This window comes from Mytilus californianus, unplaced genomic scaffold, assembly GCF_021869535.1.
Source record: "Mytilus californianus isolate M0D057914Y unplaced genomic scaffold, xbMytCali1.0.p SCAF_7, whole genome shotgun sequence".
Taxonomy (NCBI): Eukaryota; Metazoa; Mollusca; class Bivalvia; order Mytilida; family Mytilidae; genus Mytilus; species Mytilus californianus.
The window spans coordinates 21,511,090-21,536,000 of NW_026262723.1; the positions used below are offsets into that span (position 1 = coordinate 21,511,090).

A 24,911-nucleotide genomic window follows, 5' to 3' on the forward strand; every position below is an offset into this window, starting at 1 on the left:
AGAATTATTTTCTATCTTGAAATCTTCATTAGGGAGTCTACCACTCCTATTGAATATAATAATCTTTGTTTTCTTCACATTTATTTCCATACACCAATCTTTGCAGAATGTGCACAAAGTATCAAGTCTCTTCTGAAGCCCTTCTTTTGAGTTAGATATTAATACAAGATCATCAGCGTATAGTAGACATGGTATCTTTTCATTATCTAAATTGACATTATTATAATTGTTTGACAATATATCTGGCAAATCATTAATAAATAGTTTAAACAATGTGCTATCCCCTAAAAAAACTAAATACATAATTCCATCTCATATTTCGAAGTAATGATTATGATGTCAGTAAATGTTGCGTAACAGGTATTAGTGAGATGTATAAGTTCAGACGTTCATTAACTTATGTTATTTTACGTTATATATATTATATAAATTGTCTTATAGCCTAGTCAATTTAGCTCTAAAATCACTCAACCTCCAACTAATTGCAACACAAGGTTTTTTGAGTGCAAATCTAAATATAGACTTGTACAAACAACATACTAAAACCATACATTGATATGATTTGCGGAAAAGGTTATTTTGGGGTAAAAAATGTGGTTTTTAGAGAAAAAATGCTGAAAACTGGAAAAGAGGAAAAATTGTTATTTATGGTAACATTTATGGACCTAACACTTGTTGACGACTGGAAACCTTATCTTAATAGACTATTATGTAGTCCTCTAGTTATTATTATTCATATTGAAGTAATTTTGAGGTTGAATAAGTGATGTTTAGTGAAAAAAGGTTGAAAACTGGAAACGTAGAAAATCTCTGTTGTAAATGGTTAACATTTTGGAAATTTGATCTATATAGAAAAAAGAACATACTATTTTATGTTTATTTTGTGAAGTCCTTTATCTCTCAATATTTATATTTGGGTAATTTTGGTTGAAAATATGTTTTCAGACAGAAAACCGGAAAACCGGAAATGAAAAAAATCTCGTTATTGATGGTTAAAACTTTCTAATTGGGATCTAAATAGAAAATACTACCTGATGTTTATCTTAAGAAGTCTAATGGCTATTAGTATTTAAAAAAAATGTGATTCTTGTGTAAAATGTGATTTGTAGAAAAATTGTGAAAATGGAAATAAAAAGCTCGGTTATTCATGGTTAAAACTTTTAACATAGGATCTTTATAGACAGACTATATAATCTAATGTTGATATGCATATGTATTCCTCTTGTAATCGATATCAATTATAATTTATTTATTGTGTGAAATATTTAGTTTTTTACGAACTAATTGCAAATCAAGTATGCGTCCATAGTACACGGATGCCCCATCTGCACTAACATTTCTTTGTTTTGAAAGGTTTTACACTAGTATTTTTTGGATCCCTGTATAGCTTGCTGTTCAGTGTTAGCCAAGGCTCTGTGTTGAAGACAGTACTTTAATCTATAATGGTTTACTTTGACAAATGGTGACTTGGATGTAGAATTGTCTCATTGGCACTCGTACCTCATCTTCTTATGTCTAATCAGTGGACCATGAAATTGGGATCACTACTCTAATTTGGCATTAAAATTGGAAAGATCATATCGTAGAGAACATGTGTACCAAGTTTCAAGTTGATTGGACTTCAACTTCATCAAAAACTACCTTGACCAAAAACTTTATCAAAAACTTTAATCTGAAGCGGGACAGATGGACGATTAGACGAACGAACAGACGCATAATCCGAAAAAACAAGTCAGACAAAGGCTAGAGGCTCCTGACTTGGGAGAGGTAGAATAATTTGGCTGGGGTAAAACATGTTGTGTGAGAACTCAACTCTCCCCTAGTTTCTCTCGACAATGTAGAATAAATAAACACACAGTAAAACTCAGTTTTAAAGAAGTGCATTTTGTGGAAGTTTGAAATATTTATCTTTTGTTTCTGTTATGTATTTATAGTAATTATATGATTGTGTAGGTATAATAAAACATTTGGTTGTGTTCAAAAATAACTAAATCAGTTTGGTTACTGACTTTGATTTTGTCATGTTAATTGTTGGAAGAGTTATTTTTCGGCTGTCCTTGCATCGTCATTGATTGTAGTCCTTTTTTTTTGTGAATTTTTACATTAGCTACTTTTCAACATAAATTAAATTGTATAAAGTCACAGTTAAACACGACTAATTTTATTTAGCAAGCTCAATAGATATCCACATTTAATTTCAGATAAATAAGCTTTTTAAATTTGAAACATATACTAAATGAGTTTACCTCAAGAGCGTGAATTCAAATAGTAATTCTACCAAAGTGGTCCAATTTTGGATGTTGGAAAATGAGATAACCACTGTTAATTTGATGGGATCACTTCCAGGAGAAAGTGTTAATAGTAACAGCGCCTTATTTGTGCACCCTGTAAACCTGTATATGGTGGTCTGAAACATCAACCAAATGATAATGACAAAGCATTAACATGGGTAGTCTACTGTATAAAAATAATAAGGTCAAAGATATATATACATTTCCATTTCCTTCTTTAAGATATCACATTGAAATAATTTAGTAAAAGTTAATCAGCTTTAGCCTAAGAACTATAAAAAAGTGGGCAACTTATGAGTACCTCTGGTATCTTTCGTCCCTCTTTTATGGCCAGAGATAGCGGTTAGATAGTCAAGTCTAATCAGAAATTATGTCTGTTGGTTTTTGTTAGTCGTTTGGGTTGCATTCTCATTGACTTTAAAAACCTGAACTCTCTCTTTATTCATAAGTATACTCTATTACAGAAATATCAATGTTAAAGACGCCGTTTTCTGCTTATGGAATGTGCTGATCTGCATTCAACTCATTTGAACGAAACCAAAAAAATATTTTTAAAAATACATCTCATGCCTGATGAATATAAATTTTTAGCTTTTAAGGTTCACTTAACTTTATCAGTGATCTCTTGGTAGTATGTTTGATCGCTTGCCAGTGAAATCATAATTTGTTGTAAAATCCCCCCACTTTAAAAACATAAGAAAAGGTTGTATTATTGCCAATGAGAAACTTTTCCACAAGAGATAACAAATTTTTGGGTGTGGATATTAACAACTATAATAGTTCATCGTTAAGATATAAAGCTGTTAAGACAATAGATGGAAAAACAAATAGGATAGACAGAAACACAATAACCACCAAGTAATAAAGGGTCCCTTACTTGTGATAATCATATTCATAGTGTGTTGGGTTATCCATGTTTGCGAGCAGTCAAACCTCCCTTAATCAGGAACAATTTTGAGATAGCAAACAACAGAAGAACAAATTGTAAAACTCAGTTGGAAATGGCTCAATTCAAAAAGATCAGCGTGGAGTATGAAACTTGAGTTCTCATAGCTAGTTCAAAGCTAATCACAGTTGATGATTAAATAATCAAAAACTGTTGGCATCGACTAAAATATAAATCAGTACACATCTAATTAGCAACCAAAGTGAAAAGTGGATTCAGTTTTACAGTAAAAGCTTCATTTATAATGTCTGTGAGTTCTGAGATCGTCGCCAATTACATGAGTAGCTATTTGTTTCAAGAGCCTGAAATTTTCGTTTGTGAAAAAAATATTTTTAAAACATGCACAAACTCTTCATTTTTTGTTTTTTCGTGAAAAACATTGTTGAATTTTAAATCTGAACATGTTTGTTCCAGGAAGAAAATGGAAAAAAATATTGTTTTCTTTATAAAGTTGTGGACCCCCCCCCACCAAAAATGAACTTTCTGTGCCTTTAAAACAGGGGCAGAATTCTTTCAAATACCGAGTAAGCTTGTGACTAAGTTGGTTATTCTAATTAAGTGCAGCTTTTCATTTATAGGTTACATACCAACAATGTGGTAGAGAATTATATGCTTGGATTGTAAAATAGCAGAACACAATCTCGGTCTATATCTTTATTCAAATATACAAATTTTGAGACAGGGAAGTGATGCATTTGTAATATTATTCTTTTAAGCTGATATAATTATGTATTGTATTGTATTACATCAACTGTTTTAAAAAATACAGAACTTTTTTTGTATAAATCAATTTTTTTTCAACTTTGGCAAATAAGGGGAAGCAACTCATATAACCTTACTTTTAGTACAAAAGTTTTTGATTAATTACACCACTTTCCGCAAAATATATTTTTGTATAGTTTTAGTATGTTGTTCATAGATAGTAACAGACTTGTTTTTCAAAGAAAAACCTTGTGTTGCAATTAGTTGCAGGTTGTTCACTAAATTGACTAGACTATTACTATTATGTAAAACTGTACCTCTTCAGTCAAATAGATAGAAGGGGGAAAAAACTACAAGATTCTATATATCTTTTTATATTTTTTTTATGTTTTGTATTTATATTATTAAACATATATACTACCATTTTATGTACACATAATTGATTGAAATGATTAATGTTTGTTCTTTGTTTGTGTGTTGATGACAATCCATATTTTGGATTTTACATCAATCAAATCTTTGACTTTGACTTTGACTTTGAATAGATAAGTACATAGTTAGTAATTTGACCAATGAAAAGTTGAATTTCAAATATTTCTTTTGTACAAATTAGAAAATGTGTTTTCTTGATTGCTTCAACTGCATCGTACATTGACGACGAAAGTTAATACAACTATTATATTCTAGACACTGAATAAGTTCTTGGCGACTGTCCGAAGTAGGAAACCCCATCAAACTACATAATCTTCTTGTAAAACATTGACATGCTGCAGTTACATGCAGTTGCATGTTGTATTTGGTAAAACCCTTCGGGATTTGGGGTCCTCAATGCTCTTCAACTTCGTACTTTATTTGGCCTTTTTATTTTTTTTTTTGTTCGAGTGTCACTAATGTGTCTTTTGTAGACAAAATGCGCGTCTGACGTACAAAATGTAAGCCTGGTTTCCTCTCCGAGAGTATCCCAGCCCAGTATAGTCAGCACTTTTGCGTTGACATGAATAATCACTGATATGGTCATAATAACAAATTAACTGTTAACAAAACATTGCATTTTTCGTAATACTACGGATGTTTTACCCCAGGAATGGATAACTTTAGCTGTACAAAATTATGTTTGAACAATTCATATACGATTCCATTCTTGTTCACGATGTCAAAGTTGGTACCGATAATATCTGATTACATACATGTGCGTACATGTAATGCATTATGTGGTTGAATGTGAAATATCACATATCATAATTTCTAGTCATAGAATCATCACGACATGACAACATTTATGTGAAAAAGAACGGAACGGACAATGACAATGACACCCAAACAGTACACATTCACATACAGCAAAAAAAAAACCAGATACTGCAGATAAGAGCTCACTGCATGATCCTCAATGCAAAGTGAACCCACCTTTTCCCTCATAGGAAGTTCTAGATTGTCCCGACAACATTAGAGAGCAATTTAATCAAATGTTTCGACTTTAGAATGACAAGCGTATATAACATGAGTTCGGTTAAATTATTTTTGTTAAATTCAAATCAGTCCCATATGTGTGGTCAGAGGTGAAACGAAAGAAAACATATTCAAGTGCATAGTAAAAATCAGTACTGATTGTCGCCAATGAAATAAGGAAACACATCAACACAAATAACACGAGGACACACAAAAGATGTACCCCAAAAATGAATGCTCGCAGTTACTGTGTTATATATATCGGGGATCTATACAGCTAGGAGTCTTATACAGATTCAGGATTCAAATATACGAGACCACCGGCTTGGGTGGAGCGGGGGTAACAAAACATTAGATGACTCTTGTAAATCACACCTACTCATCGTTCTAAAATAGCACTTTTGTGTCTTTTTGTGCTTTAACACCATTGATATATTTTAAGCACGGGAGTATGATGTTATAATATGCATATTAGTAGTTTTATGTTTTACAGGGAGATCGAGCTAACTTTCTGCAAAAGAAATTGGAGTCAAACACCTAATAAACATTGATTACATGGGAAATACTCAACTCTTGTTACGCCAACTTTAATCGCAAAGTTAAGTCTGTATATGGCCCGACGCATCAATAGCATAACGCAGTTCATGTGTACAGGGATAAAAATAAGATAAACAAGTCACTCGTTTTAGCAGTCATGATATGTGAGTCGAACCAAAGGCACAAAAGTATTTTTTCTGTGAAAAAATATACCATTATACAAACGTTACATGTCTACTGTTTCTTTTTTTTTCAGACACGGGTGACCGCGAGTCAGACTATCGGGCAGTCGGATTAAAGGACTCACAGTCGGACCAACGGGCTGTCGGAACCGTATAGGACTGTCGGAACCGTATAGAACTGTCGGGTTAAAGGATTGTCGTATTATAGGTCTAACCCCGGAATTAGTGTAAAGACGTCATTAACAGGGAAAATCATGATCTTGTACAATGCCAAATATACCTTTATATTCATCTTCATTGAAATCCTAGCATGAAAAAGATGTTAGTCAAAATTTGTGATTCGTAACAGAAAGTAAGTTTTTACCACATTTTTATACGACCGCAAATTTTTTGCGTTCGTATTATGCTATGGTGATGTCTGCGTCGTCGTCCGAAGACATTTTGGTTCGCAGACAATAACGTGAGTATAAGTGTATGGATCTCAATGAAATTTTAGCACAAAGTTCCATACCATAAAATGAAGGTTGTGATTGATTTTGGGGATGATTGTCGTAGCGGTTTAGTAATTAAGGACCAAAACAAGCATTTTTCTTGTCGTCCGAAGACATTTTGATTCACAGACAATAACTTGAGTATAAGTCTATGGATCTCTCTGAAATTTTAGCACTAGGTTCCATACCACAATAGGAAGATTGGGATTGATTTTGGGGGTTACTGTCGTAGCTGTGTAGTAATTAAGTGCCAAAAAGGGGCCAAAAACAAACATTTTTCTGGTTCGCAGACAATAGCTTGAGTATAAGTGTATGGATCTCTATGAAATTTTAGCACAAGGTTCCATACCACAAAAGGAAGGTTGGGATTGATTTTGAGGGTAATTGTTGTAGCTGTTTAGTAATCAGGGGCTATAAAGCGGCTAAAAACAAGTATTTTTCTTGTTTCAGGAAAATAACTTGTGTATAAGTGTATGGATCTCTATGAATTTTTACCACAAGGTTCCATACCTCAAAGGGAAGGTTGGGATTGATTTTGGGGGACATGGCCCAAATAGTTCAGGAATGAGGGGCCGAAAAGGGGCAAAAAAACTAGGATTTTCTCGTCCCTGGACTATAATTTGAGTATAAGTCTATGGATTGCTATTTAATTGTGCTACAAGGTTTTATACCATAAAAGCAAGGTTGGGATTGATTTCAGGAGTTATGACCCTGACGAATTATTGATGTTCTTTGAAATGCTGAATATAACCGTGTTTTTGGGCCTGTCTTCAAATTGGTCCACATTTAGGTTCAAAGGGTCCAAAATTAAACTTTGTTTGATTTCATCCAAAGTTGAATTATTGGTGTTCTTTGATATTCCCAATTTAACTATGTTTTAGATTTTTGAATTTGGGCCCGGTTTTCAAAGTTGGTCCAAATTGGTGTCCAAATATAAACTTTGTTTGATTTCATCAAACATTGAATTATTGGTGTACTTTGAAGTGTCCAATCTAACAGTGATTTAGATTTTTGATTTTGGGCCAGTTTTTCAAACGAATTGATTTCTTGGGGTTCTTTGATATGCTGATTCAAATCATGTATTTAGAATTTGGATATTGGACCATAATTGGTAAATTTGAATTATTTAAGTACTTAGACCACATTCATTCTGTGTCAGAAACTATGCTATATCAAGTATTTAATCAGAGCCCAAATTGAGAGCTGTATTGCACAATTAATAGAAATTTTAAGTTGGGTCATAGTTAAAAGTAGATATAGCATCATATTCTAACTTTAGAAATTATATATAAATATAGTTTGAAATTTACTGTTCATTATTAGATATTTTGAAAAGAGGTAAGGTTTATTGATTTTTTAAAGACACTGTATTAATGATGAATGATATTTTAGAATATTTTTTTTATACATTTTTTGAAGATTTTTGAGGTAGGTTTGTTTGTTATTCTGTATAAATTAATTTTCAGAAGGATATGTTGATTCTAACCGTGTATTTAGATTTTGGTTATTGGACCATAATAGGTAAAATCTAATTTCACAAATTTTTCAGTTCTTTGACCACATTCATTCTGTGACAGGAACCTATGATGTGTTAAATATTTAATCACAATCCAAATTCAGAGCTTTATCAAGCTTGCATGTAATGTCCATACTAATACTTGCCCAACCCGTTCAGGGTTCGACCTCTGCGGTCGTATCGAGCTGCGCCAAGCGGAGCATTTTAATCGAAATGTGTGACACCTGTATTTGCTTTGGAATAGCTCATAATAACTATTTATCAATTTTCATGAAATCCTTGCATGATAAGGTGTTTCTCTTTGTGAATTTTTACGAACAAAAAATAAGTTTTATGGAAAATGTTACGCCCAAATACACCCTATCGCTATTTGTCCACCATTACTGAACATCACAAAAGTTCCCGTAAATTTTGACGTCATAATAAAAATGTCTGACGCCACAATGGAAAAGTGATTGTTGTATGACGTCAAAAGTTCAAGCGGGACAGATTCTCGGGTCAAGCGGGAATAGCGACAAGGTGTATCATCACAACTAGCAAAGATTTCACTATATACATCCTTGCAACTAGAAATCAATTTTCGTCACTGGAAATCAATTTTTGTCATTGGAAATCAATTTTTATTAGCATTTCATAACCTATCTATATCAATATTGGTTGAAAATTCAAGCACAAAAAGTTGTTTCTCAAAATTTTTGATTTCTTAACATTAAAAACTCATGCTCCTCCAAAATAATTAAATATATAAATATATGATATAGACCCTACATGTACTTATATAATATCAATGTTGTTTAACTTTAAATTGTAGGTTTGTAAATATTGTCTTGTTTGTCTTGGTAACAATCCAATATTTGGATTTTACACAAATAAAATTGATTTGATTTGATTTGATTTGCAGTTTGTTATCCCAATTCTTGTTCAAATTTCACAATATAACGAAAAGCACCTTCAAAGCTATGCATAAAAATTGTGGAAATCGGTTGAGGCTATGTGGCGTTCTACATGTTGTATGGTGATAATATGAAAACAGACCACATGACCCTCAAATGACCCCCTTTTAAAAAACAAAACATGAAACAGACTATAGAAACCAATCTCGTTTCAATCACCAAACTCGTTTTCATTTCGAGAAAAACCACGTGCTTCCTTCTTCTACCGGCTTCGAGAATCCCGCCATCACAATTCCACTCACTCATTCATTTCGCCTGATTTTCAGGAGATTATCAAGTATGACAAACCCAAAATGTTATTTCGATATGTCTATTGGAGGCACTCCAGCTGGTAGAATTGTTATGGAGGTATGTTATTACTTTATTTTCTATGATAACCAGCGGTATTTGTTCTGTAACCATGCAAGTGAAGGCATCTTAAATAATGAGTCGCCGCAAGTGAAAGGAGGACGCAAGTTTTGTTCCTGTTTAGTGTTATGCACTTGTTTTATTTATGACCGTGTCTGAAGTTGTAGGATTAAGCAGCTTAATTAAAAATAAATTGTATTTAAAAAGATTAAGAGACGACCGTTAGATTTTCAGGGTGGGGGCTGCGCGGATGGGATATAATTTTTCACCTGTTTGGTAGCTTATACCGCGTGTTGATTTCGCGCGATAAAGCCGCTATTAAATCCTATTTCATATCTGTATACAACAAATAGTTTCCTGCATTTTTCTACGCCAGAATTTTTATTATTGTATTCCTTACCCCCCTCCCCCCCACCTCTTAGAAAAATATCAAAGAGTCCCCATTAGGCATTAATTTCTTTGCAGTCTTAAACTGTTGGCATTGTCACGCCAACTAAATTTTCCAATCCTTATAAAAATAAAGCAAAATTTGGTTCCTAAATACTAAAATAAAGATAATTTACTTTGGGGATTCTGATTCTGGAGCAATTTTCAGATTTGGCCATCCTTGCAATAACTCTTATGATTCATCATCCTCATAATCAAATGTAAACAACATTGGTATTACAGAAATTTTCTGACACTGTTACTGTTTCAATCGATCCATTTTAGGATTCATAGTCGGGAGCGATTTTCTGATTTGGCCACCTCAGAATTCTTTATCAAATCCTATTAAGTGTTTCAGGAAATATTTTTTCAAACTACCTCTCCTTGAACTGGTGTGGTGCCTTTCAGGTTTATATTACCATTCCGTATACGAAAAGTAGGTAAGAATTGTATGGCTGATATCAGCCTTTCAGAATCCGTTGAAGTTTTGAAAATACCTTAACTTCATGAACTTAAGCAAGAGTTATAGATCCATTTTATAAAAAAATTTAATTTTGAGGTAGCCAAATCAGAAAATTGCTCTGGACTCAGAACCCTAAAAAGCAATATAACACCGCATCATTCAAATTATGTACATGTACATTGTACTATTGAAAAAAGTAGCAAATCAGCCTAATGCATTCTTCTCTTTCAGTTGAGGGCTGATGTTGTACCAAAAACAGCAGGTATGTATATTTGAAATATTCTTTTTAATTGTGTGATGTCCAAACAAAAGGAGACAGCAAGATTTTGATCTTGAAAATTCTCAACATATCATTCAAACATAAGAAAAGCAGGCCAAAATTGACTAAAATGAAATATATTCCTATCTCAGACTAATGTATCTATAAATATGAAGCAGATATACAACCATTCTTATTTATATCCTTTCAAAATTAAAACATTTAACCAATACTTAGGCATAAAATTTACTCAAATAATTGAATTTTAAAAATACACCTTTATGGGGACTTTATTGGGGTTGTTGGATCTATTCCTTTCATACATTGATTAGTTATGACAATAAAATAATGAAATACAACATTATAGACCAATGAATAGAGAGAAATGTTTATAGGGGAGACAATCAATATTGTAAGGATTATTTCCCTTTATACAGTATATAATAAATGATGTGTGTATATATCTATAGCTTTACACACATTATTTACAGAGCTGTTTACATTTACTGATTGTCCTTGTGTGCCATGAATTTTTCAATAGAAATTAAGCTTTTCAAAATTTACAATAAAGTGTCAATATTGGGAAAATCTGGTTTGTAAAAAAATAAAATAATCAAGGTTGAAAAAACCATAACATTGGTTAAGCATTATAACTATATAAAGTAGTTTGAATAGCTATGACAATTTGAAAATCTGAAGTCTTAAAGAGAGATGACATCATGTTCAATTTTCCATGGCTGAGTAAAAATTAAAAAAAAAAACGTTTTATTCCTACTAAGTACTTATAAATGCATTATAACTTCATGAATATTACAAAGCTGAAATAAATTTACATTTGTATCTTAAAAACTTCATATGATGTATCTACAGTACACAGTCACCTAAATCTGGATTTATTTACAAGAATCTGTTCTTTAATTTTAGAAAACTTCAGAGCTCTCTGCACTGGTGAAAAAGGATTTGGATTCAAAGACAGCAAATTCCACAGAGTAATTCCTGGGTTCATGTGCCAAGGTGGGGATTTCACTAGAGGAGACGGAACCGGTGGCAAAAGTATTTATGGCAATAAATTTGAGGATGAAAACTTCAAGCTGAACCATACTGGTCCAGGTAAGTTTTTCATATTAAATTTCAGTTCAAGCCTTTGAATGGAGACTGAAACACCTTCACAGGTTCTCACTTGTCATGAATAGACTTCTCAGTTGTCATTCTGAAGAGGGATGTCTGTTTATATATGTGAGATTTATAAATATTTAGCAACTGCATCTGGTTTGAAATAGAATTTAAATTTGATGCCTTGTGTGAGGACTTACATAAATGTACATGCATACTCCATGAATTTGAGAGCATTAGCTCAAACTGTATGATATTACAAATTATTGTTTTCATTTTATAAACATTTACGTACACAATGACAAATTGATCAAAATTTAAAATCAAATGGAACCATAATGAATTATGACATCATACTTGGTGAATATCCTACTTGAGGAAGAAATTCTCATTGTATTAAATCCTGATAGGATATGTAAATGTGTGTTGATAATACTTGCTATCCTTTAAAGTGTGTCCTATTTATTCTTTCAATTTCATGCCAAACTATAAATAGCGTTTAAAGACACCCTGTATACCCTTGTTATTGACCTCAAAGAAGCATGTCATACCTTTATTAATTAACCAGTCCTTGGTTTACATGTTAAATTTTAAATTGCAGTTAAGTTGCAAAAAATATAGAAATTCTAATTTGCATTTCAGGAATTTTATCCATGGCAAATGCTGGTAAAAACACCAATGGATCTCAATTTTTCCTTTGCACAGCAGAAACTTCATGGTAAGTAATATACTACAGCTTGAATGGATTCCGTCTTTTCCACCTGTCCATTTTTTTATGGAATTTATTAGTCTTATTCATTTCATCCAATGTGTACAAATACAAATGTATGTAATTTTTATGTCAAGAGAATAGAAAAGGCATTTTCAGTCTAAAGGATAGGCAGGGGTATCCTTAAAAATGTAAACATCCTGCCTGTTGTTGTGGTTCTAGTCATCAATTTTTGTCTCGCCCATTCTTCACGGAAAGCAAGACGCAGGGATTGCTTTTCAGTCGGCTGCGGTGGCATCAACAATTGTTAAGTTTTCTAAATAACCCTTTCACCGATAGCTGCACAGACAGAAGCTACTCCGAGACGATGGTTTCCCAGGCTACTATTACTCAAGTGGGAGATCTTCATAATAAATGTCAATAAAAACTTGTCTGTAGTATTTTGTGTCTTTATTTCATTCACTAATGTCATGTTCACAGTTTTGTTCATGTTTTGATAATTTTTTCTTCATAAAATATTAAAATTTTCAAATTTTCGGCATTATCTAGGTAAAATTCTACTTTTTGACCCAAAATCGTAATTTTTTAACCCTAAACAGCAAAATTTTGAAAAATTTATTGAGGCTGTACAAATTCCTTACACTGAACGATGTCCATTCCAAGTGTTTTGTACATAAAACAACATTTTATGTCAAAAAAGTATACTAGTTTGGCTTCAATTCTTCCATATTCTTTCAAAATAAATGTTCCCTCATTTTAAATTCTCGTAAATTCCGTAAATTTCCTCTGATTTTGACACGGTTTTCAACAAACCGAAGCGCCATGTTTACACTTTCATCCGGGTATTCAACAAAGAAAGATAACTCGTGTTTGCACTGTTTTGAGCGGGAAATATAAAAGAGGTATTCCGATCCCGGTAAAACGGGACTCATCGTCAGCTGTCTGAAGCGTGAATCCCGGTAAACCGGGACTCGTCTGCGAAAGGGTTAAGTTAGTTTGATAGGAACTACTTGTAATAGATCATTGATACCTAATATAAAGTTGCATTACTAACAGTACATATCAGTTTGACAACTATTTTGAGGTCCTGGCCCTTAGGACATGGTCCAGTGACTGAATTAATAAGCTATTTTCAATGAGTTTTCTGCTTGAGTTAGTTTATAGGATCTACTTGTGATAGATCAATGATATTTTGTATGAAGTTGCATTACTATTAGTACATATCTGTTTGACGACTATTTAGAGGCCCTGTCCCCTAGGTCAGTGACTTTGAATTAATTAGCAATATTCAATGTTAAGTTTTCTACTTAAGTCAGTCATATATTGGTATCACGTCCTCTGAAGACCGTTGGTTTCTGGACAATAACTTTAGTATTATTGAATAGAAATCTATGAAATTTAAACAAGGTTTATATCCACAAAAGGAAGGTTGGGATTGATTTTGTGGGTGATGGTCCTAACAGTTTAGGAATTGGGAGCCAAAAAGGGGCCCAAATAAGCATTTTTCTAGTTTCAGACAATAACTTGTGGAACAGTGTATGGATCTCTCTGACATTATACCACAAGTTTCCATACCACAAAGGGATGGTTAGGATTTGCTTAGGGGGGTTATGGCTTAAACCGTTTAGGAATTAGGGGCAAAACAGGGGGAAATACAAAGGTTTCCTGGTTAATGGACAATTAAAAAAAAGTACAATGTTAAGTTTGGATTACCTCCCTTACACTATTAAATTATGTATAAAGAAATGTTGTATTGTCTTGAGGTGATTAGCTGTCAATTTATTTTTAGAAGTTACTATTTAAAAATGCTGATTAAGGAATATTTAATATATTAATTTTAGCCATGATTATGTATGCCATTTTCTAGTTTAAGACTTTTATGATGTATTTAAATGGGTAATTATGGTTGCAAACTCCATTGGAAATTTGAATTGAGATTATGACCATATCTTGAGGGAAAGAATTATTTATTTTGGTAAAGGAAGGGGAGGTGAAAAAAAATTGTGAGGGGGGACAAATTTTTCAACTATTCAGGGTTGGACCTCTGCGGTTGTATCCAACTGCGCTCTGCGAAGCAATTTATTTTAATATAGCTGTGGAGGGAACAAAAATAAAAGTTACTTATTGTATTCTTTATCAATTGTAGTTACAGACATTTTTTGTTCAGCTGTGTCACTGATCATATATTTCCTCATTTGACCCAACTCCCGTAGCTAGTATTTATACAAAAAATGAATTATTTTCTCTCTGTTATAGTTTTCATATTCTCTTTCACAGGTTAAATGGAAAACACGTTGTATTTGGCAGTGTTGTTGAAGGAATGGATATTGTTAAGAAAATTGAGGGTGTTGGATCTCAGAGTGGCAAGACCTCCAAAGAAGTCAAGATTACTGCCAGTGGACAACTATAGAAACACTTATTATTGTGCAATTTTTTTTTTTTAATGGATATTTTATAGAAAATAGCAGAAATGCGGGTGTAGATCTTTTCTACTAATGAAAGTCTTGGACAATAAAGTGCTTGTTAAACTGTCAGTATTTGATGTTAAATCTTTGGTTTATCCTGCCTTTCCCTTCTGTCCTTATGCTTCCAGAAGAAGATAAAAAAAAAATGAAAGTTCGATTAGTGTGAATTTTGTCCAAAAGCAAACAGCTTCCAACTTTCTTTTGATTTAGAATAGGCGTTATTTCTTTTCATTCAACATCAATGCTTATCATATGAAGTACAGGACAAGTCTTATTTTCACTGTTGCTGCAAAATGGCATTTACAATGGCTCGATTTATAACAAAACAATCAACCAAAAACAAATAAGATCAACATGAACCGACGACAATCACTGAACTACCGGCTCCTGACCTGGGACAGGCACACAAAGAATGTGGCCGGGTTTAACATCTCTGAAGGTGCCAACCCTCCCCTAACCTCGAACAGTGGTGTAACAGCACAAAATGAAAAGTAACTATGCAAAACAATAAATGAGAAACAGCAAAAAAAATGACAACCACTCAATTACAGGCTCATTGATTTGGGACGGGCACATATAGAATGTGGCCGGGTTTAACATGTTTGAACCCTCCCCTAACCTGGGACAGTGGTGTAACAGTTCATCATGGTTCTCATTTAAGGAATAGTAATTTTATCGTCCCTTTTTGCTCGGTCTTCAAACAAAAATTTCATTCAATCTTTTCTCAGTTGATACTAATAAGAATGACCATGTTTATACCACAGCTTCGCAGAGATGAGCTGTTATGTGTGATCACTTAGTAGATCAGTCAAGCACCTACTTCCTGTTTGCTGATTAAAGTTTTCAGGAAGTTGAATGAACTGAAGGACTTTCGTCACACATTTCATTACAACTGAACAATATTTCGTCAGCAAGTCAAGTGATGAAGTAAACATCACTACCAATGTGCGCTACCAGTTCAGTAAAAAACTGTGCACATTTAGTTTAGGGATACAATCAATTTTGCACTTTTAATGACATTTTATTTAATTTTGCAATTGAAAAAAAAATTGAAATTCATACTCTTAAAACCAGCTCTCAGTCTCTGCCAAACACCACTAGCCATAAGTCTCGGGACTAGTAAAAATCGGTTGGGGCTAGTGTAAAGTTATAAGAAATTGGTTTAAAATATAGAAGTATTTTCTTGAAATGAGATTTGCTTTAGGTTAAGCAAAATCTTGACACCTTGGAATATATTAGGGACGGTAAGTGTTTTTTTGAGGGCTATTTTTTTATGTACGAATCCTGCAAGCTAATTTTTGTCTGCACCGTCAGTCATAGTCCATTTTGAGTTCAAACTTTTGCATATATATATAGTTTACAAAAAAAGTGACATGTTAGTTTGTGATTGGGTCAATTTAAGACAATAGATATAATAAGATGTGGTATGAGTGCCAATTAGACAACTTTCCATCCAAGTCGCAGTTTGTAAAAATAAACCATTATAGATCCAAAGTACGGCCTTCAACGCTGAGCCCGTATCACACCGAACAGCTAACTATTAAGGGCCCCAAAAAGACGTAAAACCAACGGTCTAATCTATATAAAAAACAAGAAACCCTTATGAAGCACATTAACAAACGACAACCACTGAACATCAGGTTCCTGACTTGGGACAGGTGCAAACAAATGCAGTGGGTTTAAACGTTTTAATAGGCGCCAACCTTCACTACCAGAAAAAAATAGTGAAACATCACAACATAGAAAGACGCTATAAAATATCAATTGAATTGGCTTAACTCAAATCAAAAGACAAACTAACAAAAACAAGTGAACATTCACTGAACGAATAAAATTGATTGTATTGAAATTATGGGAAATCCCAATACTATATTTATATCTGTCTACCTGCCATGTAGGGGCTCTAATAACCACTTTACTGAACTCAACGAATGTCTGGACCACCTTCATGAAATATTTGAAACCTTTAAAAACTCTCATCAATTGATAATAGGTGGAGACCTCAATGAAAACATATACAGTTCAACAAATTCTCAACGAAAAACAGCCATATCTAATTTTATTACAGAACATAAACTTTCAACAGTTGAATGTGGAATTACTTTCATACACCCAAGTGGCCAAGCCATGTCTGCAATAGACTACATTCTATTTCAAGACCGTTATAAGGAAAATGTTGTCAAGATTGAAAAACAGGAAATAAATAGCAACGTCTCTGATCATATTCCACTGATGTTGTCATTGAAATGTGATATATCCTATAAGAAGATGAAAGAACATACTAATGCAAAAAACTCCAAAGGTAACTGGAATAAGGTGGACAAGAATGAATATAAAACTTTGCTTAATGAGAAATTAGAAAAAATTAAACCAATATCAGAAAAATTGAATTTAGATCAAGCTTTTGATGAACTGACCAAAATTATATCAGATACAACCTTAAAAATTGCTCCAAGAAAACGAAAGGGCAAGAAAAAGAAGAAACTACCATGAATTAATGAGGAAATTTTACAAGCTGTGAAAAGGAAGAAAACTGCCTTCTTTGTATGGGAAGAATATGGTCGATCCAAGAACCTGGTAACTTCTATCTTAAGGAAAAAACAATCACCACATATGATCTCAGGAAACTATGTAGAAAAGAGCACGCGCTAGAAAGGATTAATGCTCGACAACAAATTTTGGATGCTAAATCCAGTGCTACTGCCTTATTTTATAAATTAATTAGAAAACAGAGGGGGAAAATGGGTAGATTTATTGAAGAACTTATAGTAGAAAATGAAACTTATCAAACATCTGACCGTGTATTGGAAGGATGGACAAAACATTTTGGAGATCTTGCCAAAAAATCTAACTATCATAACTTTGATCAGAATCATTTAGAAGCAGTAGAAGATGAAACAAAACTAATATTAAAGATATGTAAGAAAAATTATTCAGATGAAAAAGTCTCAATCCAAGAATTGAAAAATGCTGTCAAAAAATTAAATACAAATAAAGCTATGGACTATTATGGAATCACTGCTGAAAATTTCATTCATGCCAGCGAAATACTTCTTGAGTATCTTCAACTTCTAATTAACACAAGTTTTGAACACTGCTATATACCAAACTTACTCAAAATTGGAACTCTCTTCCCTGTATTCAAAAACAAAGGTGACATAAAGAATGCTAAAAATTACCGTGGGATTACTGTAACACCAACTTACTCGAAGATCATAGAGATTATAATCAAAGGAAGAGAAAACAATAAGATCTTGAAACATCACCCACTGCAAAAAGGCTTCACAGCAAAATCCACTCCACTGCTATGTGAACTGGTCATTGAAGAATTTTGAAAGAGAAAATAAAGATCTCAAGTTACCAACCTATATTGCATTATTGGATGGAAAATCTGCTTTTGATGTTGTAGTCCATAAAAACTTAATACGACGTCTTTTTCAATTTGGTTTCTCACAACAATCTATTCTACTGATCAGCAATTTATATGAAAATGCAACATCCTGTGTAAAATGGGGCAATACTTTGTCAAATTGCTTATTCAATATTGAACAAGGTGTAAGACAAGGTGGAGCCATTAGCGCTGACCTCTACAAAGTTTATATCAACCCTCTACTACAAATTCTGAGCAACTCAGGACTAGGAGCCAAAATTGGGAATATAAACTGTTGTGCGCCGACCTGTGCAGACGATGTTGCCCTGATATCTAACAATCCCTTTGAACTCCAAAATATGATAAATATAGCAGTTGATTTCAGCCAAAGAGAAGGATATTTACTACAGCCTCAAAAAAGTGTAGTCTTGCCAATCAAAACATGTAACAAAATGCTAGATATTGATCAAGGTTTTTGGAAACTTAAAAATATAGATATGCCCATTGTTCAAGACTCTTCTCATATTGGAATAAAAAAATCTCAAAAAGACTCTACTAATGCAACCATCACTGAAAATATAAAAAAAAGCCAGAAGATCTATGTACAGTCTTTTGGGTGCAGGATTACATGGGGGAAATGGATTAGACCCTGAAACACTAATTTCCTTATTTAGAACATATATCTTACCAGTTCTGACCTACGGCCTAGAAGTCTTGATACCATCAGGTAAAAATTTAGATCTTATACAACAACAACATAAAAGGTGGATTAAACAGATTTTATCTCTCAAACTAAATGTGGCTGACCCGGCTGTCTATTTATTATCAGGTTTACTCCCACTTGAAGCAGAGATCCATATTAAAATTATAACACTATTTGGGAATATAACCAGAGCTGAAAGATCGTCCTTAGAGTGGAGAATAGCGGAACGTCAACTTCAAATTAAAACCTACTCAAGCAATAGCTGGTTTATTGATCTGAAAAAGATATGTGGCAAATATGACATCGTAGAGTTAGAACAGTATCTTGAAAAGCCATTAACAAAAATTGAATGGAAGAGGTTTATAACCAAAAAGATTCACAAGTACTGGGAGGATGCCATAAAGACCAAAATGAAGGGGTACTCAACCTTAAGATATCTTGAATGTGAATATGATATTGGCAGAATCCATCCTTCACTTAAAACAATAAGTGCAAATATAAATGAGATAAAGAAACTGTCTATTTGCTCCAAATTAGTCACAGGAACCTACATACTGCAATATAATAAAGCGGAATATTCAAATTATGCAACGAATCCGATGTGTAGACTCTAATAAAGCTGATGAAACTATTGAACATTTTATCCTACTGTGTGAAACAACATCACAAATAAGAACATCTCTTATCGGCAAAATACTACACGAAGGTAGTCTGGTTTTAGCAAGAGAAAGCCTGCAAATTCCTATTGACCTAATAACGTTAATAATTAACCCTTATTATTACTTCTCAAAGAAGATGTGCAAGGATATAGAAGACCGAGTCGGTAATCACTTGGTACCGCTATGCCGCCAACTGTTATATTCACTTCATTCCAAGCGCTATGATGTGTTGACAAAAATTGATTTTTTTTTAACAGTGTTAAAAATTATAATTGTACTTTTTGTCTTTATTGTTAACTTATTTTTAAAATTAAGTTTTATCATTTTATTGTATTTGAAATATTGTAACACTGTCGTGGCGTAAACATGTATATTAAATAAGATAACTTTATGTACGAACTATTGTGAACCATAAATTGAACTGTGTATATACTGGTGGAGGAATCTCATTGACGGAACTACTGTCCTCTATACGGAGGTGTGCCTTGATTGGCAGAAATTCGTTTACAGATTACAGATCTATGACACAATGTAAATACAAAATTAATAAAACAAGGGGGTTAGATGTCAAAAACAATATCAAAAAGACAACCATAACCTTGGACAAAATGCCGCCAAATAAAATAACGTACACCGGTAAATAAAAATAATTTTGTTGTAAGGTATACATGGGAGTACGGAAATAATTTTTACAAGCCAACCTCTAATAGTAAGTTATATTAACTTATTACCAAAATTTTGTCCTTTGCAGCAGTCTATCAATACTCTGCTAAATTGTTCCCAAATGCTGGTATTTGATTAAGTAGAGCAAAATCAATTTTCTGGTGGTTTGGTTTTCTAACCATTTTACAGATGACAAGATCAACAGTGGTCAATGGCGGATCCAGAAATTTTCATAACTTTTTGAGGGGGCCCATTGACTGCCTAAAAGGGGGCCCGCTCCAGTAATGCTTCAGTGATTCCCTATACAATCAACCAAATTTTTCCCACAAAAGCCCCCCCCCCCCCTAAATCCGCCTCTGGTGGTCCATTCCTGCTGTTCCAATATTTTAAAATCTGGTATGTAATTAGTAGTAATAGGAAGAATACTTTAATAAACAAGGGATTAAAGTGGGTTACGTTGTAAAAATATAAAACAAATTAACTTGAAAAAAATAGCCTATGTGCTATTTGAAAATACTAAAAATGTTACAAAATGATAAAAATGCATGTTCTCATTGAAATTTTCCTGTATCTTTATATCATTAATTTTGTATGCCCCCGCTGTAGCGGAGGGGGCATTAAGTTTACCCTTGTCCGTTCGTAGCAATATTTCATTACGAGTTCCTTAATTGTGGCATCTATGACTCGGATTAACGTGAGTGGGCGTTCAAATTCCCTTTATTTGGGACAGACATGTAAAACAATTCTTCCAGTTCCATCACACACCTCGTCATATGAGTAATACGGTTTTCCAAAACACAATAGCTGTCTTGACCTGTTCCACCACATGGAAAACACAATACTAGTAGCTGTCTTTACCTGTTTCACCACCTGGAAAACACAATAGCTGTCTTGACCTGTTCCACCACCTGGAAAACACAATAGCTGTCTTGACCTGTTCCACCACCTGGAAAACACAATAGCTGTCTTGACCTGTTCCACCACCTGGAAAACACAATAGCTGTCTTGACCTGTTCCACCACCTGGAAAACACAATAGCTGTCTTGACCTGTTCCACCACCTGGAAAACACGAACATGAACTGTTGATCAAAAGTTAAGTCTTCGATGCAACCATCTGCGTCCGGTCGTATCTGGATTATCCGCTCTTTACGATTGAAACTGTTTCTCCATAGTATAAACACAAAGGCACAAATACGACAAAAGGCAATTAACTTTAAACGATTCTTTCCCATCTCGGAGTTTTCGCTAGGTCATTGTTAAATAAAACCCCAAAAAGGTGAAAATTAAAAAAAATCACCTGATTTTGAGCAGGAATAAGTTTCTTGCCTCCCAATAATACGAGTACCAAAAATGAAAAAAAAAATAACGGTTTATATTTTTTTATAAAAATAAAATATATGGTATGATTGCCAATGAGACAAATCTCCACAAGAGACCAAATGACACAGAAATTAACAATTATAGGTCACCGTACGGCCTTCAATCACAATGAGCAAAACCCATACCCATGTGGCATATTGTTCATGACGGCTGTTGCATTCGTGTATCCAGGAACATATATATTGACATAGATATACTGTTCCCAGGTGTATCCCTTACTGTTTGGTTATAAAAGTTCCTATTGAATACATGGTAGTACATTTACTTATAATAAGCTGGTATGTAAGTGGGGTATCTTTAAAACGGATTTTTATGAAAGTGCAAGTAACAAGAGATCATATTGAACTGATTATAAACAGGAAGAAAATTCTGTAAACTTTTGTATCAGTTAGGCGCAGACCATTTTGGAATTCTAATTTTTTTTTTTGGGGGGGGGGGGGGGGATAAAGGGGAGTAGATAAATTGTTCAAATTCCAATATTTTAAAGAAATACATATATTTGTTTCTTAAGGGAAGTGAGAAAAATCGTTTGATTCCATTGAAAATGAAGAGCGAGGGAAACCACGGAGTTTAAAAAATGTTCCTGCATGTTACTTAAAGTAATGAAAAATTGTTTGTCACACGAAGATGAATGGTCGGTGCCTTGAGAAAATCGTTCTATTGATTTGGATAAATTAGAGATTCTAAAGATGTCAGTCACGATTATATACAGGCTATAACAGCGTAACAATAGCCGAAAAAAGGATTTTTGAAATGATGCATTGATTGATTGTTTGTTGCTTGAAGTCCAGTGGCACATATTTTATGCATGTTCAGGACGAGAACAAATTCACTTTAAAACAATAGGTAATTCCTGTAATAGAGGCCATCCGGGATGAAGATCGGGCAAATATGCGCGACATATCAGAACGGTAGCAATTCAAGGATTTGATTTTAATTAGATTGTCTCTGGATGTAATGTCCCCATTCTAACCGGACGTGGCCGAGTACTTGTATATCCCGCACAGCCAAACTGACGCCCCACTTTGCGGGCAAGGGTTTTACTGCCGATTGGAAGTTACCATATGTCTATACACCAATCACTCTTGGGAGGGGGGGATTTCGAAAATGAATATTCTTGACTGGTACTAACTAAAAAGTAACCTTGTTCAAAACAGGATGAAATTGAATGTTTCGTCCTACAAAATGCAAGAAATAGTTGTGTACCAAACGTGAAAATAGTTTTCGCGCTAAATAAATAAGCCGTATATACTATTAATTTTAACATGCATGTATTAGTATTCCATCAGCAAAAATCCCTCACCCACTAAAAATGAAATGGCACACTAAAATTTTTTCAAACATTTAATCATGTTTTTAACTGAGCATTTTTAGTTTTTGACATATAAATAGGGAAATAACTAAAAATCATAATATTATAATAATAATTTTTATGCAATACATGTAACTTCCTTAAATATTCATAATTATAAAATACACGTTCGTAATATCTAGTTTTATGTACACTTAACACCACACAAGGCCCTACATTGACTATATCGACTGCATGTAGTGAAAACCTGATTTAAACTACATGTTAACATTGATTTTTATCAATTGGAACGTAATAGAGTTTAGTTTAGTGTTGAGTACGCTTACGTAAACCACATCGAGTTTAGCTCATTGTGTGCACGGCCTAAGTATTGAACGCTGTAAGCATTCAATTATATATTGAAAGTTTGTTATCTGATAACAAACCAGTCCGTGTCATTGTATATTTGACAACTTGTCCCGGCATCAGTCAGATTTAACTGACATATTGTCTATGTCCGTAAATGGTTGACAGACATTAATACAGCGTGGTTTGGCAGTGGCGGATCCAGATCCAAGGGGGGGGGTTCCGGGGGTTGGACCCCCTTTTTTTTTACGATCAATGCATTTGAATGGGGACATATAGTTGGAACCCCCCCTTTATCCTGGGTTGGGACCCCCCCCTTTTAAAAATGGCTGGATCCGCCCCTGTTTGATATGTACAGAAACAATGTATATATATATATGTCTCTGGTATGTAAAACCAGACGGACATACAGTAGGTCTCTGATAACACATACGTGGTTGAATATAATCAAAAACCAGCCCAATCGTGCGTCTCACATCACTAAGAAAAGTCAGAGACCTAAAAAGACATATATATATATTGTAATATGTTTCTGGTAAAGTTTGATATAACTTTAAGTTACATAGTGAAACTGATGTATTTTCGGAAAACATCAATTATCAATACTAAATCTTGGTTATTCAACATAGGCGGATCCAGGGGGCCCTTGGGTCCCGGCCCCCCTTTTCGTGGGAAAATTTTGGTTGATTATATAGGGAATTACTGAAGCATGACTTGAGCGGGTCCCCCCTTAGGTCAGTCAGCGGGCCCCCCTTATGAAAAGTTCTGGATCCGCCACTGTTCAAAGCTGGGACTAATAGACAATGTATTAGTCACAGTACTAAACGGATTGTAATTGCTTTTTTGAATGACTTGTTATAGTAAAATGTACATGTTAATGTTGAGTTCTTGTCTCATTGCTAATCTACCACAATACGTCCTTTTCATTCTGTACAAGGCAAAATCCTGGACGTTAATTAATTGACTCTGTACACTTCAATTTGAGTTAAGAGATTGGCAAAAATATCTCATGGAGCCTGATACTCATACCAAGGATTTGTATAGTAATACTATACAAATCCTTGGTATGTGTATCAGGCTCCAGGATTTTGTCGTGTACAGAATGAAAAGGACGCATTGTGGTAGATTAGCAATGAGACAATTAAGATATTGTGTATGAGCAAGGATTTGTAAATTAGTAAATACTATACAAATCCTTGCTCATACACAATTTTAATTGTTAAATCTGTAAACAGTATAGAGAATATATACATGTATGATATCTCTGGTGCAAGCAAGGATTTTTAAAGTAATTAAAAAAATTTGAAAGGATATTGGGTTGCCATCCATGACACAAAATTAGTACATGCACAGCTAAAAAAAACACAATAAGCAAAGCCACTTGTATTCATCTGTTCTTCGTCTCAAAGTAAGTCTTACTATACAAATCCTTGGTGCAAGTATGCAGGACATATATCCTACCGTTATCGATGCGTCGTGTTTGCAAATACTGTTTCAACCGGATTCAACTTCTGTTTTTCAGAGGTGCGAGTTATTTTCAAAGTTGGGGCGAGTTGTTGTAAGTGGGGGCGGAATGGTAGTGGGGCGACTTGTCGTGTTTCCCCATTATTATCATTTTCAATTTATTA

General features: G+C 33.7%; 1 protein-coding gene across 1 annotated transcript; it reads left to right on the plus strand.

Annotated features, from left to right (window-relative positions):
- The first annotated feature begins 9,244 nt into the window (after positions 1-9,244).
- Positions 9,245-14,919, plus strand: LOC127707673 (peptidyl-prolyl cis-trans isomerase-like). The gene is made up of 5 exons (XM_052212326.1): positions 9,245-9,415; positions 10,536-10,566; positions 11,488-11,673; positions 12,319-12,394; positions 14,663-14,919. The coding sequence occupies exons 1-5, from the start codon at positions 9,347-9,349 to the stop codon at positions 14,793-14,795; spliced, it is 495 nt and encodes a 164-aa protein (XP_052068286.1). The 5' UTR covers positions 9,245-9,346; the 3' UTR covers positions 14,796-14,919.
- Positions 14,920-24,911: the final 9,992 nt, after the last annotated feature.